The sequence below is a fragment of the Habropoda laboriosa genome, unplaced genomic scaffold (assembly GCF_001263275.1).
Source record: "Habropoda laboriosa isolate 0110345459 unplaced genomic scaffold, ASM126327v1 scaffold804, whole genome shotgun sequence".
Taxonomy (NCBI): Eukaryota; Metazoa; Arthropoda; class Insecta; order Hymenoptera; family Apidae; genus Habropoda; species Habropoda laboriosa.
This window is the reverse complement of record NW_017100896.1, coordinates 234,475-255,094: the sequence shown is the minus strand read 5'-3', so window position 1 is coordinate 255,094 and position 20,620 is coordinate 234,475. Positions and strand designations below refer to the sequence as shown.

The window sequence follows — 20,620 nt, the reverse complement described above, 5'->3', positions numbered from 1 at the left end:
GCTCGCAAGGAACGAATCGCCTGACTTCTTTCCCTTTCCTTCTAATCGTCATCTTCTCTTTTTATCTCCTTCGAAACCTACACGAACTCATTCTCTCGATTCGTCTTCCCCTTTCTTGCTCCTCACCCTCGATCACCCTCCAAAAAGGGCACTTACTTTCGCCCCTTTGTTCTCACGCTTGTGACCAACTTCTTCTCTCTACCTTTTCTTAAACCTGCCACCTCCCCTTGCCTATACGCCCTCGTTCTTCGAGCTTCTTTCTCGAACACACCCTCTCCCTCTCTACCTCCTAGCTACTTCTTACGTCGTGTTACTGCGCACTCGTTCTGGCAAAGTCGCCACGAGCTCGTGCAACTACTTGCAAAGTTGTTACCCATTGACGTCGTCATGCGCGGTTCCAGCGGTTGCGACAGTCGCTTATCGCTTCTCGTATTATTTCGATAAAGGAAAATGCGGGTTAAAGGGGCATTCTGGTAAAGTTTTTAAAGTGGAGCCATACGGATTACTTTACCGACTCACGATACGACGGTCACGTTTATCCTTTTAATCAGTTTCTATACTTCTCTCGCGGTAACTACTTTACGTGTGGTTTCAACAAAAAAAAAACTTTGAAAAAGTATTATTGAGTAACGGAACGTTGAAAAACAACCGATATACATATATATATATACGTTTAAACGTACATATAAGAGTAGTATAAGAGGTTATAATAACATTTCGTTCGAGAGTTCGATCGGATAGAAAAATTCGAGGGGTTGAGCGTACGAGAGAAGAACTAAAAAGAAATTGACGAACGTGTTAAGACGACTGCGGAGGAGGTGTGTTGCGAGTTATACACGCAACCGCGATTTGCGTCTGCGCACTTTTTTCTGTACAGACTCGACAAGCAGCGGCGCAAGATAGAACAAGACAGCCGCTCTCCGCCACGAGGCCGTTTCTCAAGTTCTGAGCTGCAAATGCACAAGTACCAACCACATTTGCGTATCCTGGTAGTAGTTTGTCGCTGCTTCAGCTTCCGCTTCGTTCCCCGAGCCGTGTTGCGTATCCGTGGTTAAGAATCCGTGCGTCGTCACGTTGCCATGGAAATAAACGCACCTTCGTCTGATTTCCTTGTTGAATCTACGTGTGTTGGTTGCGTGTCGTCACCGGAATCGTTGCGCTACGCTGACGGTACCTTGACACGTTTACCCCGACACGCGTATTCTACACCATTGCAATAATGTTGAAACGAATTCATTATCGGGAGTTCTTATTTATACCGCGGGCATAACACTATCTTTATCGATTTATACCATTCGTTTTAACCGAACATCCAAATAAATCGAATCACCTCTCCTAATCGTTTCCCGCGCTTTTACTTTTCTCTCTTACTATATATATTACCAACTCCCTTCAAACTGACGAGACACGGAAAATGTATGAATGAATATAATTCAACTGGTATTTCGGAACTAGAAATACACATATATGTACATATATGTATACACGAGGTAATGGTGTAATCCAACACACGAGGGTTGGTTGAAACGATACGCGGGGCGCTACCGCGGAAGGATCCCCACGGATCTTTTCGGTCGACTGATAAAAAGGCTTGGAAGCTGCCTTGTCGCGATGGACGAGGCGTATACGGACAAAAAAAGTCGCTGGAAGGGGAAGCTCCGGAGAGTCTCAGAGTCGAGCAGGGGAGAACGGAGCACGCGGGAACGGAGGGATCGTCTGTCGGTGGCGGAGCTGGGGTGGGGGCGGTAGGCACGGCGGGGACGGTACCGGCGGCGACGGGATAAAGAGGTAGAGACATACACATAGACAACGTGGGTCGGGGTAAAGGGGAGCTATCGCCGCCGTCACCGCCACCGCCGCCGCCGTCGTCGTCGACGACGCCGCCACGATGATTTGACTCTGTTCGCTACCGCCGCCGCCACGATCATTCGATTCCTCTGGCTAGCTACCGGCCAAGCGCTACCGCTACTATCACCACCACCGTAACAACGCCACCGCTTCTGCTGGTTGCTTGCTGGCTGTTGCTGTTGCTGCTGCTGCTTCTCTGGCTGTTCTTCTAGTGTCCTTGGTTTCGCTCTAGCAAGAGTAACGTACTAGTTCTACTACGCCGACTTGCGCGTTTGGAGAAACTCACAGTTGGCTCTCCTACTGCTCTCGCGCGCCCACGGCCAGGGCTGTATCGCTTGGGGCTGCGTTCGTCCATTCTAATCTCATGGCCTCCCTGCCATACCGCGTCACACACACGCACACCGTATACTTCTCATATGTCCGAATAGGACGAATTTTGTTTTTCTTTCTTTCTCTCTTGAACATCTATATAATCAATTTTCGGTTATCTAAGAAACCTACAATCACTTACAGACGAATGACACATCGCGTAACTGTTCTTTCTTACCATCTCTATTCTGATCTGATATACGTTATCTTATCAGAAATCACGGTTTTTCCTAATTTACAACGGAAGGAGTGTCTCTCTCTCTCTCTCTCCCTCTCTACGCAAGCGACATGAAATTCTCGACAATTTCATTTTATACATAGTCATCCTATTTGTCGATATTACTCCCTAGTATCTAATAAAGAATGGTATGATGTAACAACGGTATGACGGAATGAACAGGGTGTTAGTAGTTAGACGATTGTTCGATCAGACCTTGGAATCTGTGTACATTCGTTCGGTTTCGGCCCCCGCCGAAATGTCCATGGAACGTCGTCGTCGTTCCTTGATTCGCGGCTAGAACAGGGCCTGGCTAGTATCTAGGGAAGTTAGAAATCCAGTGGAAACTAAGGCGAGTAGAAGGGATACTATCGGAGGAGGTGGCAGCAATGGCGTCCCGGAGTTGCGAGGCAGAGAGGAGACGGCTGCCTTCATATACCAGGGAAAAGAGGAGGACGGTGGAGAGAGGGTCGAGGGAGGACGCGGAGAGACAGAGTCGAGGAGTACTACACGTGTCGTTGCAGCGGGGTGTTGACCCCAAATAGCTTTTTTAACGTGACGTAACCACGAAAGGGTTGAGAAACGGCTAGCAACGTCGTTCGACGGCCAACCGACTTCTTAGCTAAAGCCAAGCCCTTGCCTCGCCTTTAGGCCTCGTGGGCTCCCCGTTAGATGTATGGCACAACGATCCTTTCATACTCGAAAAGCCACTTGCGCGGTTCTCTGCCTGCCACCGCTATGACCACAATGTTATAATTAAGATCAGGGATGCGCTCTCAATTTCTCTAGATCTCAATACCACGCTGAGCTACATTTCGTTTAACAGAGAATAACTGCCTGGGAAAAATATTTATTTCGTTGTTTCACGTCGTTTCCCTCGACGATTCGCAAATTCACCTCCGACCGATGGAAATTTTTCTGCGCGCACTTCATTCAGACATACCGGAAAATTGTCAATCGTGATATCTTTTTTTATTCGAGGATCGCGCAACGTGTGAACACGGAAATTATAAGACTGGTTGGCTCGGTAATTTATGGAGACCAGCACATGTGAATTTACATTATAATTTACATACACTTTATCTTCCCGGCGTCGAAGGTGGAGTGTGGCTAATCACATGGTCAAGGGTGACAGGTTACGGTACGATTGTATCGACAGTTGCAACACTTTCTAATAAAACTTTCGGAAAAATTCGTCGAGATTTACGGTCGATACGAGAAGTGAAACGTTTTCCACGCATGGCTAGATTCGAATTTTGTCGCGAACGAAGAATGCAATCAGCTGGTTAGTTGAGACGATCGTGTTACAACCTTATCGAAACAACGAAAATACAACGTTGTACGTAACGAAAAGCGGACAGTTCTAATTACAAAGAGAATATTAGGACAGAGTTTTGAACAAATAATACGGCTAATTTTTAGGTAAGTATCGGAGTCGATTTAGGAATTCAAACACCGAAAGGAGGTTAAGACGACACTTAACCCCCCGTCGCATATGGTTTCCAGTTGGAACGGTACTGGTATGTCGCAATACAGCCTTATGTGTACAATGTATGTACCTAATTAGGACCATTGAAGAGAAGGAAAGACAGACAAAGATGTGTTGAATATAGGGCGTTCCTCGTTCCTTTTCTTTTTATTTCGTCATTCAATAATATCGCGGCGCGCACACACTCTTCCGAGGTATTATTTCTTCTTTTCTCTCTTCTTCTCCTGCTTACGATACGCGAGTTTTTATTACAGAGCGTCTAGGCGAGGAATCGGTGCTTTTGGAGATGCAGGCGAAGGTAGTGTGGAAAAACGACACGATAGGAATTACAGCAGAGAACGAAACCATGTCTCTTTCTCTATCTCCTTCCTTAACATCACGTATACATACACGCGCTGCGACAGCCAGTGACTATCTTATCAAGCCAGCTACACCCTGAGAGAGGCGTAAACGATATTTTTCCTATTTGCTCTGGAAAGTACAGTGGTTCCCCGTGCCGATTGACGAGCGACCCTCCTCCTCCTAGGGTCAACGCTGAACTTTTTCAGGTCAACGCAAATAGAAAGGGCGAGATACGACGTTGAGATTTCACCGAGTTTCCTCACGCCAAAGGCACGACACCAACGAACCAGAGAGTGGACGAAGGAAGGAACGTGGCTCGTTTCGGAGTTCAAAATACCAGTAGCCTGTTGAAACAAACGTAGATATCCTTATCCATTACCAACCACAAAGGATATTCGAAGAAACCACGAGTAGAAGGAAACCGCCTTAGCCAGTTCTTTCTTTAATCTCCCTCGGTCGTTTAACCTTATATTCCGTTTCACAGCGGATTCTCACGAAAACTAACCGATTAGTAAGCAGAGTACTTAAACTATAACTAGTGGATAACGGTACTGCTCGAAAGATTGTTGCCTGAAACGATCATGCCTTGTTCACGAATAGAATCACGCCGTACTCTGTTAGACGAGAATTTATACAGGTATAGCGTTTGCTTTTTCGAAAAAGAAAAGAAAAAAGAAAAAAGAAAGTAAGAAAGAAAGAAAAGAATGAAAACGCACAGCGAGGCGAAGAGGGTTAGGTTAACGTTCGAAAAAAGGGGAAGGTTAGAAAGGAATCGTAGAAGATTCCGTCGTTCGATAAAAAGAGTCAGTAACCGTAGAGGCGAGTAACGGCGTGCATACTTTACACATACGTTAGGAAGGGGATGACTCGAAGGGACATTGCTCCCTGGCCTCGCCTGCCCTGCTCTACTCCGCTGTGTCCAGAAAGGATCCACCTCTATCGTCCTGCACTCTCACGGCCCTTACGGACCGTGACACCTCGAGTTCGGGTCCTTCCGGCGACAGGTACCTCGGCAAGAAACACTTCCTGTTCAGTTGCCACGGGAGGAAAACGTAAAAATCGAAGGCAAAGGAGACAGGCGACCGTGGAATTAAAACCACCGGGTAAATACACACGTCGATGCCATGATTTACTTTCATCACTTACCCAACCGATGCAATTGTATAAACCGCGTCTTCCACGCGAGTAGGCGGCGACAAAAGGAATCCCCTCCCCCCTCCAAAAAAAAAAATAGAGAAAAAGGTGAAAAGTTCGAAACATTCTCGTGGTCCTACGGTTCGAAAACACGTTTCCTTCTCCCCCTCTCTCCCTCGATAGTTTCCCGCTCGTCTATATATACACATTTTCCACTCTCTGTCATTCGAGAAGCTACCCGAAGCCGCGCGCGCTCGCCCGCGCTATCAAGCCCACAGGCGAAAACCGCGCGTCGTATATTCGGAAATTAACTCACTGCCGAAAATAAAGGAGCTCGTGAAAGATGACGATGGGGCTCGAGTGGGTGGGTGGGGGAGGGCCGGGCTTTACGTGCGGATTCACCACCCCAACAGGTGGTTTCCGCGACACTCCCTTCGCCACTCGAAGATTAAAACCTTTTCTACCCCTTGCGATCGGAACGTTACATGTACCCAGGTGGTCCTGGGGTACTTAGTTTTCGGCTACGAACCTGCCTTCGCGTTTTGTATCCCTACGCCTCCTCCTCTCACGGCGCCCTCCCGCCTTACCACCCAACATGTACTTTCTATCCCCGGGCTGCCTTTCAGCTTTTTTCTCTCTGCCTCTTCCCTCTCCTACCCCTCCCACTCCCTACACCCTCCCCCTCCCCTCGTCGCCTCTTCATCCTCCATCCCGCCTACCCAAGCTATCTATCCATGTACCTACGTGACTATCCGCATCCCTATTCCTGACTTCTAAATCTAACCCTAGGTCTAACCCAACCTGGAGGCGCCCTTATACCCAGACGGCGGGCGTCATGGATGGGGAGGTGTATATATATCCCCACCACGGCATCCCTCATCGAGGGGTCGTTGATCCCCCAAGGACAACGACCTTGCGTCTGCGGCAGCCAACCGTTCGAACGGTTCTGGGTTCCCGGATTCCTCGATTACCAATATCTTTCACTCTTCGCTTCTCTCTCTCCCTCTCTCTCCTTCCCGAACACACACTTCTTCCACCCCAACCTTCTTTCTCTTCCCCCCCCCCCTCCTCCTCCCACCCCCTACCGTGTACACCTACCCTCCGCCTAGCGATAACTAACCGTCGTCACCGTTTCGTGTCCTCTCCTTTCATTTTCCTTCCCGTTTTTTCTTTTCACTCTTCTCCTAGCCGACGCGAGTGAATGTATTTTTTCGGTTTCTCCTTTTTTCTATCGGTCGGGGGTATGATCATGAATGGTGAATTTTTGCTAGGTTGATACGGAGAAGAGAGACGGAGACAGAGAGAGGGAGAGAGAGGAAGTGCGCACCATGGATCCTCGTGGATCGCGGAATCTTCCTCCGTCCGTTTGAAACCAGTCGAAGCGACCGTAAACAGTTAGTCAGTCTCTGAACCACGGTGAGACGGTGTTGGTGAAGAGATCGTGAAGCAGATCCTTCCGTTGGGGTCACTGGGTTTATAGAATCATAAACGACGAACCAAACCGTACGTTTTTTCTCTCTCTCTCTCTCTCGTTTTTTTTTCAAATTGTAGGAGAGTATGAAAAATTCATACGAGTCGTCATCGATATGCATGAGTCGACCCCGACCCGCATACCTCTCCCACCGTACACTTCTCTGCTCCTCCTTTTCAACAATCGCACGTATAGAAACATTCGTGAACCCTCGTCGCCCACTCGTTCATTTCCTACACCGAGCATTCTCGCTAAATTTCTCACTTTTTCCATCGAACCGACGAGCAAACTTTCTCATTTCTCTATTTCAACGTATGTACCGTGAATTTGGTATCGTCGCTTCTCTGTGACAAAATCGAAATAGAAGAGAGAAAAAGAAGTCGTAACGTTGCAAGCGCGCGCGACTTACGCATTTGCATTTAGTACGGCTCGAGCTTGAAATTCAAACGTGACTGATACCTGGTATGTTAAAACATAGCCATAGTTCTCTAAGTGGGTGGACGGGTGGGTGGTCAAGTACACACGTAGGAACAGAGTCGGTACACATGTACGACATATCTTCACACACACACACAACCTGAGCATGATACGTGCAGTGTTGGCCGTGCGGGCGCGAGTTGGGAGGCGCGATGACGTAATCTTCGAAGGGAAGGAACAACATCGCCGTTGACCTACTATAGACCTCACTTCTCTTACGTTCTTTTTCAGCCCTATTTTTCTCCACTTCTCGGCATATCATTTCGTCCGATAAGTTGAAAAGAATTTTTTTACACCAAAATTATCCACGCCTTTTGAACGCAGACGCGCGCATATTCGAGTTAAACAACGTACGTTGCTACTCTTCTTTCTTTTTTCAAAAGGTTTAGATCAATTTTTAATGCAAGCATGAAGGAAAGTGTTGAAATCATGAAGAAACGCGTGGTTTCGTTGAATGTTACATCAGTGAGAGAGAGAGAGAGAGAGAGAGAGAGTAAGAGTCACGTAAAGCGAGAAGAATAAATGCGCGACAAGTGGTATGCCGCAGAAATACCAAAGTAGGTCCTACAGGTCTCTCCATGGACCACCCTATCGTTACGCTGTGGTGACTTCTGACGCGTGAATACGCCCTTTGTTCGTTCCCTCCTTCTCTGTCTCTCCCGTGCCCCTTTTATTTTCCGTCCCCCTCTGCACCCTAAGAGACCGCAGGTAAAGCAGGTAGACAGGTAGCAAAGCAGTAAAGTCAATTTCAATTCGATTCAAAAAGACCTAAACTCGCATTGTGCACGAGCTAGAGGGTACTGTGCAACAGTCCGGGTTTATTTCAGTTAGGACAACTCCGTGGTGCTTAAAGCTTCACAATGACGTTTATACACCTGTTCTCGTGTCACCTTAAAAAAACTCGCATTTGCTTTAAATAGAAAAAATTAATTCTTAAATAAACTATTGTAACATATGCGATATTAGGCGATCCCGCAAGTTCCTCCAGAAAGGCGAAATGTTTCGGTGAAAATCCAAGGAAATTCTCTTACCAAAAAAAAAAACAAAATAGGAAAAAATTGTGAAATTAGAAGGCAATTACGTTTTTTTCATCAAATTTAAAGGTCCGTTGGAAATATTGGTCTAAATTATGAAATTCCATACGAACTTACGGGATGACCTGATATTTCTCATTTTCAATGGTTCACCTATGTTGTAAATTTCGTGGGACGTTTTTGTAATCGAATATTACGAGAAATAATTGGTAAAAAAATAGAATTTTAGTTTATTACTATTAAAGAGCACAAGTTGAGCGAAGTAAACGAGAAACTCGATTGCCAGTGGCTATGTAGCTTCTTAGTCTGCTGCGGACCAGTTGGCCGTCTCCCGCTGGCTATGGCGTGTCGGGGTGGTTGCAACAGGTTGTTGCTGTAGCAGCACCATCACCAGTACCAGCGGCTCCCTTTGGTCCACCAAGTAACCTGACTAGCCCATAGAGGATCGTTTAGGGACGACATTTAGAGGAATCTTCACGACCATTCCGGATACTTTCTCCGAAGGACCAAAAGTCTAAGGTGATCATGGTGTGTGTATAATAAAAGGTACCCATTTCGAAATTAAGGTATTCGATGGTAGTGGAATGTGCCTAATCGAAAATAACGATACACTTTTCCATTTCTCTCTCTCTCTCTCTCTCTCTCTGATATCATCGAGAACGTGATAAGTAAAGTATCTTTTTATCTTGTATTATCACCCTTAAAGAAGGGCATTGCCTCTCTTCTAAGCACGTGTATGGCTTTTTTCGTGTATCTTATAGTTGTTTGTTCTACTCGACCTGGTAAGATGGTAACAAGAATGGTAGCTGTTTCGAAGAAAGTTCTAATCAATCTAACTTCTCTTGCTATTTGCTCTAGCTTTTTGTACTTTGCCTGGTTTTGTGTCTTTTTGTTTTGAAAATGGTAATTTTTGGGGATAGAGAATGTTATTTGCTCGAGATTTTTATATTTTGCCTGGTTTTGCTTCTTTTATTTTGAAAATGGTAATTCTGGGGGACATAGAATGTTATTTGTTCGAGTTTTTTTAACAGTTTGCCTATTTTCGTTTTTTTCTTTATTTTGGCAAAATGGTAACTTTGGGGGACATAGTATGTTATTTGCTCGAGTTTTTCATACTTTGACTATTTTCATTTCTTTCATTTTGGCAAAATGGTAACTTTGGAGGACATAGAATGTTATTTGCTCAAGTTTTTCATACTTCGCCCATTTTCGTTTTTTTTTATTTTGGCAAAATGGTAACTTTGGGGGACATAGTATGTTATTTGCTCGAGTTTTTCATACATTCCCTATTTTCGTTTCTTCTCTTTCGACAAAATGGTAACTTGGCAAATATCGGGCGTGCAACAACCCCGCGTAGTGAATCTTCGCGGGTAGTAAAGCTCCTGTAAAACGTCGAGAAGATGAGCAGGATGCAGTGGACGTAGCCTGACGTAATGCAGTGTGGGAGCGGCGAAGCAGCGAGGTTCATTGCCCTCGTCCCCGACGATCACTGTTCCCCAACAACCCTGTGTAAACGAAGGAACTCGGGACCGTTCCTGGGAAAACCTCGCTTCACCCTATCACGTCTTTAAATTCCGTTCTAATTCCTACGTACATACGTGTTTAATTGTGCTTGACAATGGTTAACTATTTTAAATACTTCAACTAGGTCTCTGGAAGCTCAGAAGAAGAAGCAGCTACAGAAGGCATTTAAATTTCTCATATACTGAAGAAACTTTATCGAACAATTTCAAGTTTTTCTATCACAAACCATCACGAATAATCTCTGACTAAATTGTGATACTAATAGAAGAAAAAAAACGGTGAACTTTCGTTCGTACAGTTTCATCAGCATGAAGAAAAAAAAGGAGCACAGCGAGGACTGGAGAGGAAGAGAAGGAAGCCATTTGACGTTCTTTTCTAAGTCTGGTCCAACGGTGGGCGTATAACGACGAAGACAATTACAGCGGTGGTAGTCCCTGGAGCAGCTCGAAAAATCCCTCGTCTTTCTTCCTCGCCGCTCGCAGGTGGGCGTAAGGTGGAAAAAAAAAAAAAAAAAAGAAAAAGAGCCAAAGCGCCCGGGAAGAAAACCACGATTTTCGTGAAACCCCGTTCCACGAGTAAGGATCGAAACCTGACTGAGCTCTCAGGTGATACCGTTAAACTGACTTCCGTCTGCCCACCTACCTACCTACCTACCTACTTTCGTCCTCGTACATCGTCCGGCACCGTCCAAGCCGCGTATTTCGCAATCCACCAACAGAGAGAATATCTCAAGTCAGGGGCTCAAAATATTTGAACGAGTGGGACTTCACCAGGCTAAATTCGTCCAAGAAAGTAATAGTGGAGACAGATAGATAGACAAAATAGATGGAGAGAGAGAGAGAGAGAAAGAGAGAGGCGTGCCTTTGCAACCAAGTATCATCGATGAAGCGAGCTTGAGAATTGTTCACCATCTCATATTCCCCTATTGCATCAACAAGTTTCGTATTTTCAAGCATTTCAGTTGATGAGCTTGACTGAAATTTACTGAAAAAGATTTCTTTTTTTTAATTAATCCTCGACGAGAGGAAAGTAACGATTGTCACGATGAAATGGGGAATTTGGACCTAAGGGCTGATTTCTAAGTGCTAGGGAATATCTGTTACCTTATTCAACATCTCTAGAGAACAATTTTTCTACATTTATTTTTCACATCGAACAGAGTGAATTATTTCACGACACGTGGCACACTTGGTAGCCACGTTGAAACGAATAAACGATTTGAAACAAAAATACATCGCTGATTAAACGGAATCCATTTTTTCAGGGCAAATATTCAATTTCACCAATTGTCTCTCCCACCTCGTTTTACACATTTTCGTTAAGAAAAGGTCGTGACAAATTCATGGAAAAAATGTATCGAATGGAAACGAGCTTGAAGCGTACACGAAGCCGCAGTTTTCCTCAGGGGAATCCTGGTACCACCGGAGTAGGTATATATATATATATACATGTTGGTACCAGCAAGTCGAGCGATCGCGCGCGCGACAATCCGGCATATAGAATAGGTCACACCCTCTGGGGACCATTATTGCCGAGCACTGTACATGCACGTGACTTGTATAGGGTCGAGACAAGTGGGTTGGTGCAGTCGTTACTGTTGTCCTCGGTACCCCCTGCTCGTTCAACGACCCCGCATGTACGCACTCTCGAACGCCGCGCGGTGTACGCATGCACGCATGCATGCACGTGACGACGGGAGGCTCGCCGCGCCGGGAGGAGAGAAGCAGGCGTAGGACGATGACAACGAAAAAGTCCGAATCGGAATGATTTCGCCTCTTTCATCCGGCGGTTTTTCAATCGTGGGGCGCCACGCATGCTCCTACCGGTAGGTACGACAATCGTCTTCCGCCCGTCGGTGAACGTCGTTGATGTGTGCTCTATGCGGTTGCTGGTGCCACACAAACTTCTACACCGTAGGAAAATGCGAAGATTTAGAAAGGAATCAACCACCTATTGTGGCGAATGTATTGGGAACGATGCGTGTGGTGTGTGTGCTCGTACGAGATACAGTGGGTAAATCGGAGAATTCTCACGAGGATAAATCGACCCCTTGTGTAAATCGGTACAAAAGCATCTCACGCGCGACTGTTTCTCTATGTATATACGTCTAAATACGTATCTATAGACGAAGGTGTGTGTGAAAGGAACGATTGTTGGGAAAAAAAAAAGAGAGAAAGGGTTCGAATGAGAGAGAGAATTTTGAAAAATCGCGCCGATTTCGTTACCACGGGTTTTCGAGGTTATGGTGCGCGCGACAGTTTCGAGCCGCGTGTGTGTTCTGCGGTTAAATGGTAACTGAGCGAGACAAAACGGCGGGGTCACGTGGGCTAGACGAAGCGGGACCAAAGGTCACGAGAGACAGGAAACGGTAGTATTGTGTACCGGATGTCGTAACTTCCGAGTCCTTTGGCCTCGGTGTGTTTTCCTTTCGGTGTGTCGAACGTGTGTAACGCGGCCAGTTGAGCGGTGTTGCCAGACCAAGAGGCACACACCGGCTAACGATAACGCTCGTCGTCCACCACAGATTTTTCTCGTATTTGAAGAAATTTCAAAATGCACGAATCAGAAGCGTTTAAGATGCACGAGTGGCTGGCGAGCGCCCTAACGCGCCCTCCTCGAGAGATCAGCCGAGCGAGCAATAGAACGAGAGAGTATGAGTGAGGTCGTGCAGTCGAGGCTTTCCGATAGGAGAGACAGAGAGATAGAACGAGCGAGAGAGACGAAAGGAGGGAAAGAAAGAGAGAGGGTGGGAGGGAGGACAGGAACGAAGAAAGAAGGGAGAGAAAGGGACAGTGGCGAGAGAACGAGAGGGAGGACACACAGCGTGAGAGGGGCGGGGGGGAGGATATAGTCGTCGTGAGCTCCTTACAGTGCATTGCCTTTACGATCCCTCGAGTCCCCGTCACACCCCGTGCCTCGACAAATCGCGTACGACGTGCCTCTCATGAAGAGATCCACGAAACCAGCTTCGCCGTCGAGCGATTCGGGTCGTCGAGATTCATCGAGAGGAAGAGTTTCTGTATGCGTGACAATGAACACGAAAGTATCGACGACGTGTGCGTCTCTCTCTCTCTGGGCATAACAGGGTATAGGCGCACCCCATACGCTAGAGTTGATCTTCACTTGGAAGCAAAAGAGCTGATCTCCTGCGCGGCGGCGGCGACGACGACGACGACGTTCTTCTTTCGTTCCCCTCGAGAACACTGAACACACGCGTCTACCGCGTCTACAGTGGAGACTTTCACCGGTATGTTGTACACGTTTCGAGGGTAACAAGATTATCGTGTCGGCCTCACTCAATTCTCAATTTACATTTCTCACTTTGAGAGAAGAACGATGAAATTTCTTCGAAATTCCACTTCTTATTACGATTACACGAATTGATAAAAGAGGTGTTGCGAGAGAGAGAGAGAGAGGGAGGGGGGAGTGAGAGAGAGAATTCTCTATGATGAAATCTTATTGAAAAGTTTAAATATTTCTCGGGAAACGGAAAATCCTATATTGCGAAGCATCGTAAATTACGGGAAGGATTTCGAGGTTCCCGGGATTCGTTCCAATTCTATTGTTCAGGTACCGAGACTTGTACGCTTTCGAAAACGATTTACAAGTCGAAATGGTTTATAGCATCTAAAATAGGTTCTTCGAGTAGGAACTTTCGAAACAGCCACGTTTCACGGCGCACGAGCGCCTTCGCAAGAGGGGAGCACAAAGATGTGTTCGTCCTCATCCCCACCACCCCCATTCGCTCCATCTTGCTCGGCACGTTTCTCATCTCGATGTAACGACAAATACGTCGCTTCCTTGTCGCCCGCATTTCATATAATATATGGTTCGATACGTATTGTATGTTACACGTACATGCATATACCTGTTCGATTTGATTTGTTTTCTGCGCCGTGTAGGTTCTTGATAAAGATAGTCGGCAAAGTAGGAAAAGAACGGATTACACAGAAACAAACGCTTGACTGATAAAAAAGATGTAACATCCAGTGTTAGTCAAGTAGCACCGGTAGTACCGTAATTCGTGGATTCGTCGGTTGTCCTGTTTCACCTGTGCCTGCAGTTCACACCGGTTCACGCCCTTCTTCTTTTACATCGCTCTCACTAACGGTTAATCGACGTCGACCACTTCTTGCGTTCGAAAGAAAATCGAATGCACAACCAGCGCCATCGAGTGACGATATCTCGTAACGAATTTTGCCGCCCCCGTTTCTTCGTTCTTACGATCTGAGATACTGTTCAATGTATAAGCTAAGAATTATGAGCATGTGAATAAGTTAATTGAATGTTTTAAAAGAATGGCACTGTTACTCAACAAATTCAAATTTCCACAATTGATGAAAGTACCTGTTCGGTACAAAGCGAAAGAACATTGGGTTTGTGTCATCATAACCCTGTGATTAGAACACAATTATTTTCTTTCAAATACTTTGAAACGAATATATAATTGTTTTTTACAGGCTAAACTAAGAAAAAAGAAAACACCTACAGATAAGGCACTGGAACATTTTGATGATTTTTATGCATCAGTCTATCAAGACAGTTGGCCAAATATACGTGCTGCATTATTAAAAGAAGAATGTAAATATATGGCTATTGTTAATAATTTTAGTGATACAGAAAGGATACAATCTGATTTAGAGGTAAATTATTATTAACAATATTAACGGTACTAAAGTAACATTAATGACACTAAAAACTTAGCCATGAAAATTAAGGATATTGAAAATTCTTGCAAACAAAATTATTTCAGTTACTTGGTACAATAAATTTGGAAAATTTATATAATACTCAAAAAGACAATGTTCGTTTCCTTAATGCTGTAAAGAAATCTGAAATGAGTAAATTACAAAAGGAAAATAATTCAATAGATGCAACGAATACATCTAAAGATCAGTTAGATGAACTTGAGAAAATTTACTCTACTAATTCTCTAAATGTATTAGAAGGATTAAGAGCAGAAGATACTGAAACTGTTAAGGAAGATAGGTCAGTACCTGTAAAATTACAATCTATAGAAGATGATTTAAATGAAATCAATCTAGATACTAATCGTATTATCAATTCCTCTGTAAATTTATCTTCACTTCATGAGTATATACCTGCTACAAAAATAAAAGGTCAGTTTGATTAATATACTGCTTTAACTGAGTATCAAATATTATAACTTAACAAATTTATTTTATAGGTTTGGATGACTGGGTTTTGGAGTCTGACCATTATAAGTTTTATGGTAAGGCTGCTGACCATCAGACAAATATTGAGAAAGAATCTGTTCTATCATTTCCAAAACACTTACATGCATATACTTATGAAAGAGGAAATAATACCAGATTTCCAAACCCTAAAAAAGGATCTACTGGTGTTTTAGGTTTTTATTATTTTCATTAATTCTTTATTACAATAAAAAATTAAATATATATACATTCCAAAATTACATAATCATATGTACATAAATATTATTGATATAAACGTTTTATTTCTTAGATTATTATTTATTTGATGGTGGATCTATACTTCCTGTATTAGCTCTAGATATACAATTAGGTGATACTGTATTGGATATGTGTGCTGCACCTGGAGGGAAAGCTTTGACTATTCTTCAGACTCTTCTGCCTCGAACATTGGTTGCTAACGATATTCAGCGATCTAGAGTGAATAGGATAAAAGGGGTTATGAATCAATATGTTTCAGATGTGTATAAGACAGAAAAGATGATGTTTATAACAGAACAGGATGCTAGAGCAATTGATGAAACAAATATATATAATAAGGTGCCAATTTTACTAAAATATTGCTTAATAGTTAAGACTTTGAAAAAGTATAAATATTGTGACATGCATTTATTAATTTTTTCAGATTCTAGTTGATGTACCATGTACAACAGATAGGCATATTTTGCATTCTGATGACAATAATATTTTTAAACCATCTAGACTTAAAGAAAGATTAAGAATGCCGGAACTTCAGTCAGAGATTTTAACGTCAGTATATAAAATATAATTTGCGTTGTTTTTTTGTTTTTATTGCATAATCATCAATGTGTTTTTTTTTTTTTTTATAGAAATGCATTAAAATTGGTGTCAGTGGGGGGTACAGTTGTTTATTCAACATGTTCTCTTAGTCCTATACAAAATGATGGTGTTGTACAGGTAGCACTGCAAAAAGCATACCAAGAAAGTGATTGCGATCTGGTCGTAAAGTATGTACCGCCGTATACTTTTCTAAAAAAATAATGTTACTATTTTATTGTTTATATCGACTGTTGGTACATTTTATAATTTTTGTAGAGACATGACAGAAGCATTAGTACCCTTGCAGTATATATATCAATTTGGTAATATCGGTTCAAAGTATGGTCACATTGTTATTCCCAGTATCAAAAACAACTGGGGACCGATGTATTTTTGTAAAATTGTAAAGATACAGTGAAGGTGAGTGACGGATAGTTCACATTAAATAATTTGTACTTATAATGTAAATATCATTATTACTAATAACATATTACTTTCAGGAAAGTAATATTTTATGTAGTATTTGTACAATTTTAATATCTATTATAGTAAGTAAAATAATCTCTTTTGTATAAAAGAACAATTAAGGTTTTCATACGATATACGTCCCAAAAATTTTGTTTATAATAATACTACATTAGTATTATATTCGTAAAATTCATTAGAAATTGCATCATATTGCACGTCTCAAAGTTACATTCATTTTCTAGAATCTACTTTTAGCGGTAATGTTTGATCATTCTTTTCTTCATCGGTTGGTTTAGTTTTGTTCCAAGGTTGTTCTTCTCCACTTCCAAAAATTGTATAAACTATTATTTCTACTATGTACAAAGTAGCAGTTGCAAAAAATATAATCTTCCACGCTCCTATAGTTTGCTGTAAACATTATTATTAATGTTAATAATAATATTGCGATTACGAAAATAAGATATGCAACAACAAACGAAATAAGTTCACTGGTCCAAATGCTTTGTTGCATTTGATGTGTTTCTCGATATTTTAATTACACTTAAACAATCATCTTATCGACACAATCGATAATATTTTATTATAAATACGTTATATAAGGTTTATTATAAATACTTACATTTCCATGCGTTAATTTTCCTACAAATATAGGCACTACGAATCCAGGTATAGTCGCAACGCAATTTGTAATGGCAACAAGGGTACCAGCAAAATTCGGAGCAATATCAATGTGGTTTGATAAGAATCCACTATACATTCCACCAATACAAGTTACTCCAATGGTCATTAATATGACAGCTAACGTTCGGTTACAGCCAACATAAGATACTGCTATTAAGCAAATCATGGGGACAACAGATGCTGAAAATAAAAACGTTTTAAACAATTAATAGTTGAATGAGGCCTATATTTTCAAGATACATACGTATTGTGCAATATACATACAAAATAACGTTCCAATTTTTCTCGATACTGTTACAGTAATCAATTTTTTATCTTGCATAACGGCTAATATCTTGCTAAGAATTATAGTGAAAATCCACATACATAAGAATGGCATGGAAGAGACACCAGCATTCTTTGAATAAAGGCAACATGTTAGTAACAGTGGCGCGAATTATAAAGTGTTATCGATTTGCTTATCGAATGCTCACCGAACTCATGTCGAACTTTAATATTTGATTCATAAAAGTGGGCAGCTCAATAAGCAACATGTACCATCCAAAATTACTGCAGAAGTGGGCAATTAAAATTGCCATGAATGGTTTAGATCGTAGTACTTCTCCCCATGGAACTGGTAATTTCTGTGATAAAAGAGCAACATATTTAAATATATACTATATGTGCATCTATAGATTATCAGTTCTTTAAAATTTGATGAACCTCTTTATGTCCACTACTATTCTTAGTATGATTCAAAGATTGCATAATATAGTCCTTTTCTTCTTGACTAATAAACCTCGTTTGCTCTTCAGGACTGTCTTCGATCATTATCCACCAGGCAGTGCACCAAATTAAACAAAGTGCAGCTTCTATGTAAAATACCCATACCCAATCAAAATTTGCAGCTATTATTCCCGTTAGGAGTATAGAAATCACGGTGCCCAGTGCAGTTCCTACGGAAGATAAAAATAATTAATTTTAGTAGTGCAAAATAAGTGTTAGATTTACTCTTAGTGGATCTTTTATTCAACTCATTTCTCCTGCATATTTTACCTGCATAAACAATTGAAGCAAGAATACTTCTCTCGTTTGGTGGAGCCCATTTAGCCACCATCGCGTGCATTGCAGGAAATGTTACACCCTATAGTTCAATCAAAGATTATTATGTTTTGTATAATACTCCAGTAATTACATCAAACGCATAGTAATTCTTTTTTAATGCTAACCCCGCCAATTCCTTGAATAAATCTCATTGCGATAAATAGTGTATAGTGTATTTCAGCAGCAACAGGTGATAATATAGATGCTACGACGTTTAGAAGCACTGATCCGTTCATCACCCATTTTGCTGATAACAGATCAGCCATTCTTCCGCCTGGAAGTAAGGATAGCATGTATCCCCAAAAATATGCTGATAAAATAAGTCCTTGTAAAGGTTCGTTCCATACGAATGGTCCATCCTATGTAAACACATATGAATCTTAATATCTGTGGTATCTTTAACAATAACTTCTATTTATTTTTTATAACTTGACACACAGAATAAATGTAAAAACTAAAATAGAGGAAACTCAATTAGTTTATATACCTTGGTACTAATTTTCGTTGCATTCGATGTATTATTCTCTCGACATTCATCCACGGGAACAGCAGTTGTATTCTCAGATTCCAACATATGCAGTGTGGATAATTTTACAGCAGTGTGGTTTACCATAGCTACGATTGCCACACTTACGTTTACTTTAAATCCGTAGACGATGGCGAGTCCGATAGAACCCATAATTGCCATCAAGTATCGTATAGGAAACATAATTCGTCTTGTTTCTACAAATACCTATATTTAAAAAAAACAACGTGTCTATTATTCGTAAATAAAGAAATTTATTTTTAAAAGTTGCGCGCTCGATTGTTAATGAGATCTATCTTGGGGAGAGAATCGTACGGTAAGATACAAAGAGGAGGACGTGCCTTTTGGCATGACACACAGGTGAACGTGTCTTCAGGTCTTCGACTCTATCAGTACGATTCCAAAATTACGTACACGGAAAAATGATTTTTCCTTATCTTTCTGACCGGATATAATATAAATAGTTTACCGTGAATCACAAAAATATCTTGGAACGAACAAATTCGAAGGACAGATAAAATTAATCTATGATAAATAATATTGCATTTGTTCCTGAATGTACAACGTGACTCTTGCATTTTTAAATTTATATTTTATTTTCAGTTTTTGATTTAGAAAAATTCTCTGAGATTATTCTAAGCGTGATTTACATTCGAGGATTATAAAAAATTAGATGAGTATTTTAATATCGTCGTGGATAATGTGAAGAAACGTTTTAGCTACAAATTTCTATCAAGTTAAAAAAGAAGTTATAAAACAGCAAATATAGATTAGTGAACTATTGGAAATTATGAGAATGATTAGGATCTACAGGTGATGTTACTGATAAACGGTTGTAAGTTGCATCAGTCATGCGCCTAGAGGCAACGTGCTTTATGAGCATATAATTCTTTCAGTTTGAATTACATCATTCGTTTCATTTTCCAATTGTTTCGATAATATGAACACTATACTTTCTTCTAATATTCGTATTACTCTTATAGAATTGCCCAAAATAATATCTGATATTATGGTATTCTGGATTAGAGGACGCTTGAAGGTCACAGGAGTGGAGAGGAGAGCCTTTATAAACGAGATGAAATTTTCAAAAACTGGAAAGAAAGAAATTTTTTCGATTTTTTGAAACTGTTAATCTCTAATCAGCCCTAATCTCTAAATTTAGAATATATTAACGATAAAGGACTATAATTACATACCCTTGAAAACGTCTTCCAATCAGCAGCCTCCACTGAGAATTTTCACTGTTTTAAAAGATAGCTTTTTCTTCGGAACAGTTATAGAATCAATTCGTTTAATTTATATTAACTGAAAATTGAAAATATTAAAAAATTTATAGTTAACTATTTAGCCACTTGTTGTTTTAAATTTCGAGATATTCACCTTCGATGAGAGAAGGAAATATGTAAAGTTAGATTTTCCCGGTGTATTTGTTTGACTGTAATCGATTACCAATACGATACGGGGGAAAAGTTTAAATTAAGAACCGTCGTTTCCTCCAGTTCGATTTCTCGTGCGTGCAACGTACCACTGACACTGTGAGAGCAAATGCGGTGTCTCAGATGCTCCAAGCCTTTCGAAGGAGTATCGGGCGTGCGCCTCTTCTAAAAATGCCATAGCATGCGTGAACACAGGCACGGTTCACAATTTTCGAAACACCTACGTTTCTGATCATATGCTCGTATTTACATAGAACGTGTTTATTTATTCCAAGAACTTTACATACCTTTCACTTTTAGTCAAATGCAAGAACAAGCGTGTACTGTTTAATTTTGCGCTTACTCAAATACTGTTGCACGTAACAATTATCCACTACTGCCTTGGTTGCAATAAAAGTTCGTTTCTTTGGCAACGTGCAACGCAAAATTTTCTTCTTTCTCATAATCTTATGTTATTTTTATAATTATAAATTATTTTTCAATATTTATATATTTTTCAATAATCTT

General features: G+C 41.6%; 3 protein-coding genes across 4 annotated transcripts in view; 1 reads left to right on the top strand and 2 right to left on the bottom strand.

The window, feature by feature from the left end:
* LOC108577524 (protein tramtrack, alpha isoform) overlaps positions 1–14,107 on the bottom strand; it is a 46,613-nt gene extending 32,506 nt beyond the window's left edge. Inside the window, exon 1 of one of the 2 annotated variants that reach the window (XM_017940691.1) lies at positions 13,922–14,107. The gene's annotated coding sequence lies outside the window, so the exon portion shown is untranslated. Of the gene's footprint in view, positions 1–972; positions 1,261–13,921 lie in introns of those variants that run through there. The other variant, XM_017940688.1, reaches the window with a different exon arrangement.
* LOC108577525 (5-methylcytosine rRNA methyltransferase NSUN4) lies at positions 14,105–16,337 on the top strand. The gene is made up of 8 exons (XM_017940698.1): positions 14,105–14,281; positions 14,366–14,548; positions 14,659–15,025; positions 15,094–15,276; positions 15,393–15,679; positions 15,765–15,889; positions 15,970–16,107; positions 16,196–16,337. The coding sequence occupies exons 1-8, from the start codon at positions 14,204–14,206 to the stop codon at positions 16,335–16,337; spliced, it is 1,503 nt and encodes a 500-aa protein (XP_017796187.1). The 5' UTR covers positions 14,105–14,203.
* A 281-nt stretch (positions 16,338–16,618) lies between these two features.
* LOC108577515 (putative inorganic phosphate cotransporter) lies at positions 16,619–18,863 on the bottom strand. The gene is made up of 8 exons (XM_017940676.1): positions 18,639–18,863; positions 18,277–18,510; positions 18,104–18,191; positions 17,771–18,003; positions 17,542–17,691; positions 17,333–17,465; positions 17,007–17,248; positions 16,619–16,795 (listed from the first exon to the last, which is right to left on the bottom strand). The coding sequence occupies exons 1-8, from the start codon at positions 18,858–18,860 to the stop codon at positions 16,619–16,621; spliced, it is 1,479 nt and encodes a 492-aa protein (XP_017796165.1). The 5' UTR covers positions 18,861–18,863.
* Between the last annotated feature and the right edge of the window lie 1,757 nt (positions 18,864–20,620).

Coding starts and splice junctions, on each gene's coding strand:
- LOC108577525 (XM_017940698.1), top strand. CDS start 14,204: ATGGCACTGTTACTCAACAAATTCAAATTTCCACAATTGATGAAAGTA. Junction 15,277..15,392: donor AGGATCTACTGGTGTTTTAG/GTTTTTATTATT, acceptor TTTATTTCTTAG/ATTATTATTTATTTGATGGT. Junction 15,890..15,969: donor CTTCAGTCAGAGATTTTAAC/GTCAGTATATAA, acceptor TTTTTTTTATAG/AAATGCATTAAAATTGGTGT.
- LOC108577515 (XM_017940676.1), bottom strand. CDS start 18,860: ATGTTTCCTATACGATACTTGATGGCAATTATGGGTTCTATCGGACTC. Junction 18,511..18,638: donor CAACGAAAATTAGTACCAAG/GTATATAAACTA, acceptor GTGTTTACATAG/GATGGACCATTCGTATGGAA. Junction 17,249..17,332: donor AAAAATTGGAACGTTATTTT/GTATGTATATTG, acceptor TTTTATTTTCAG/CATCTGTTGTCCCCATGATT.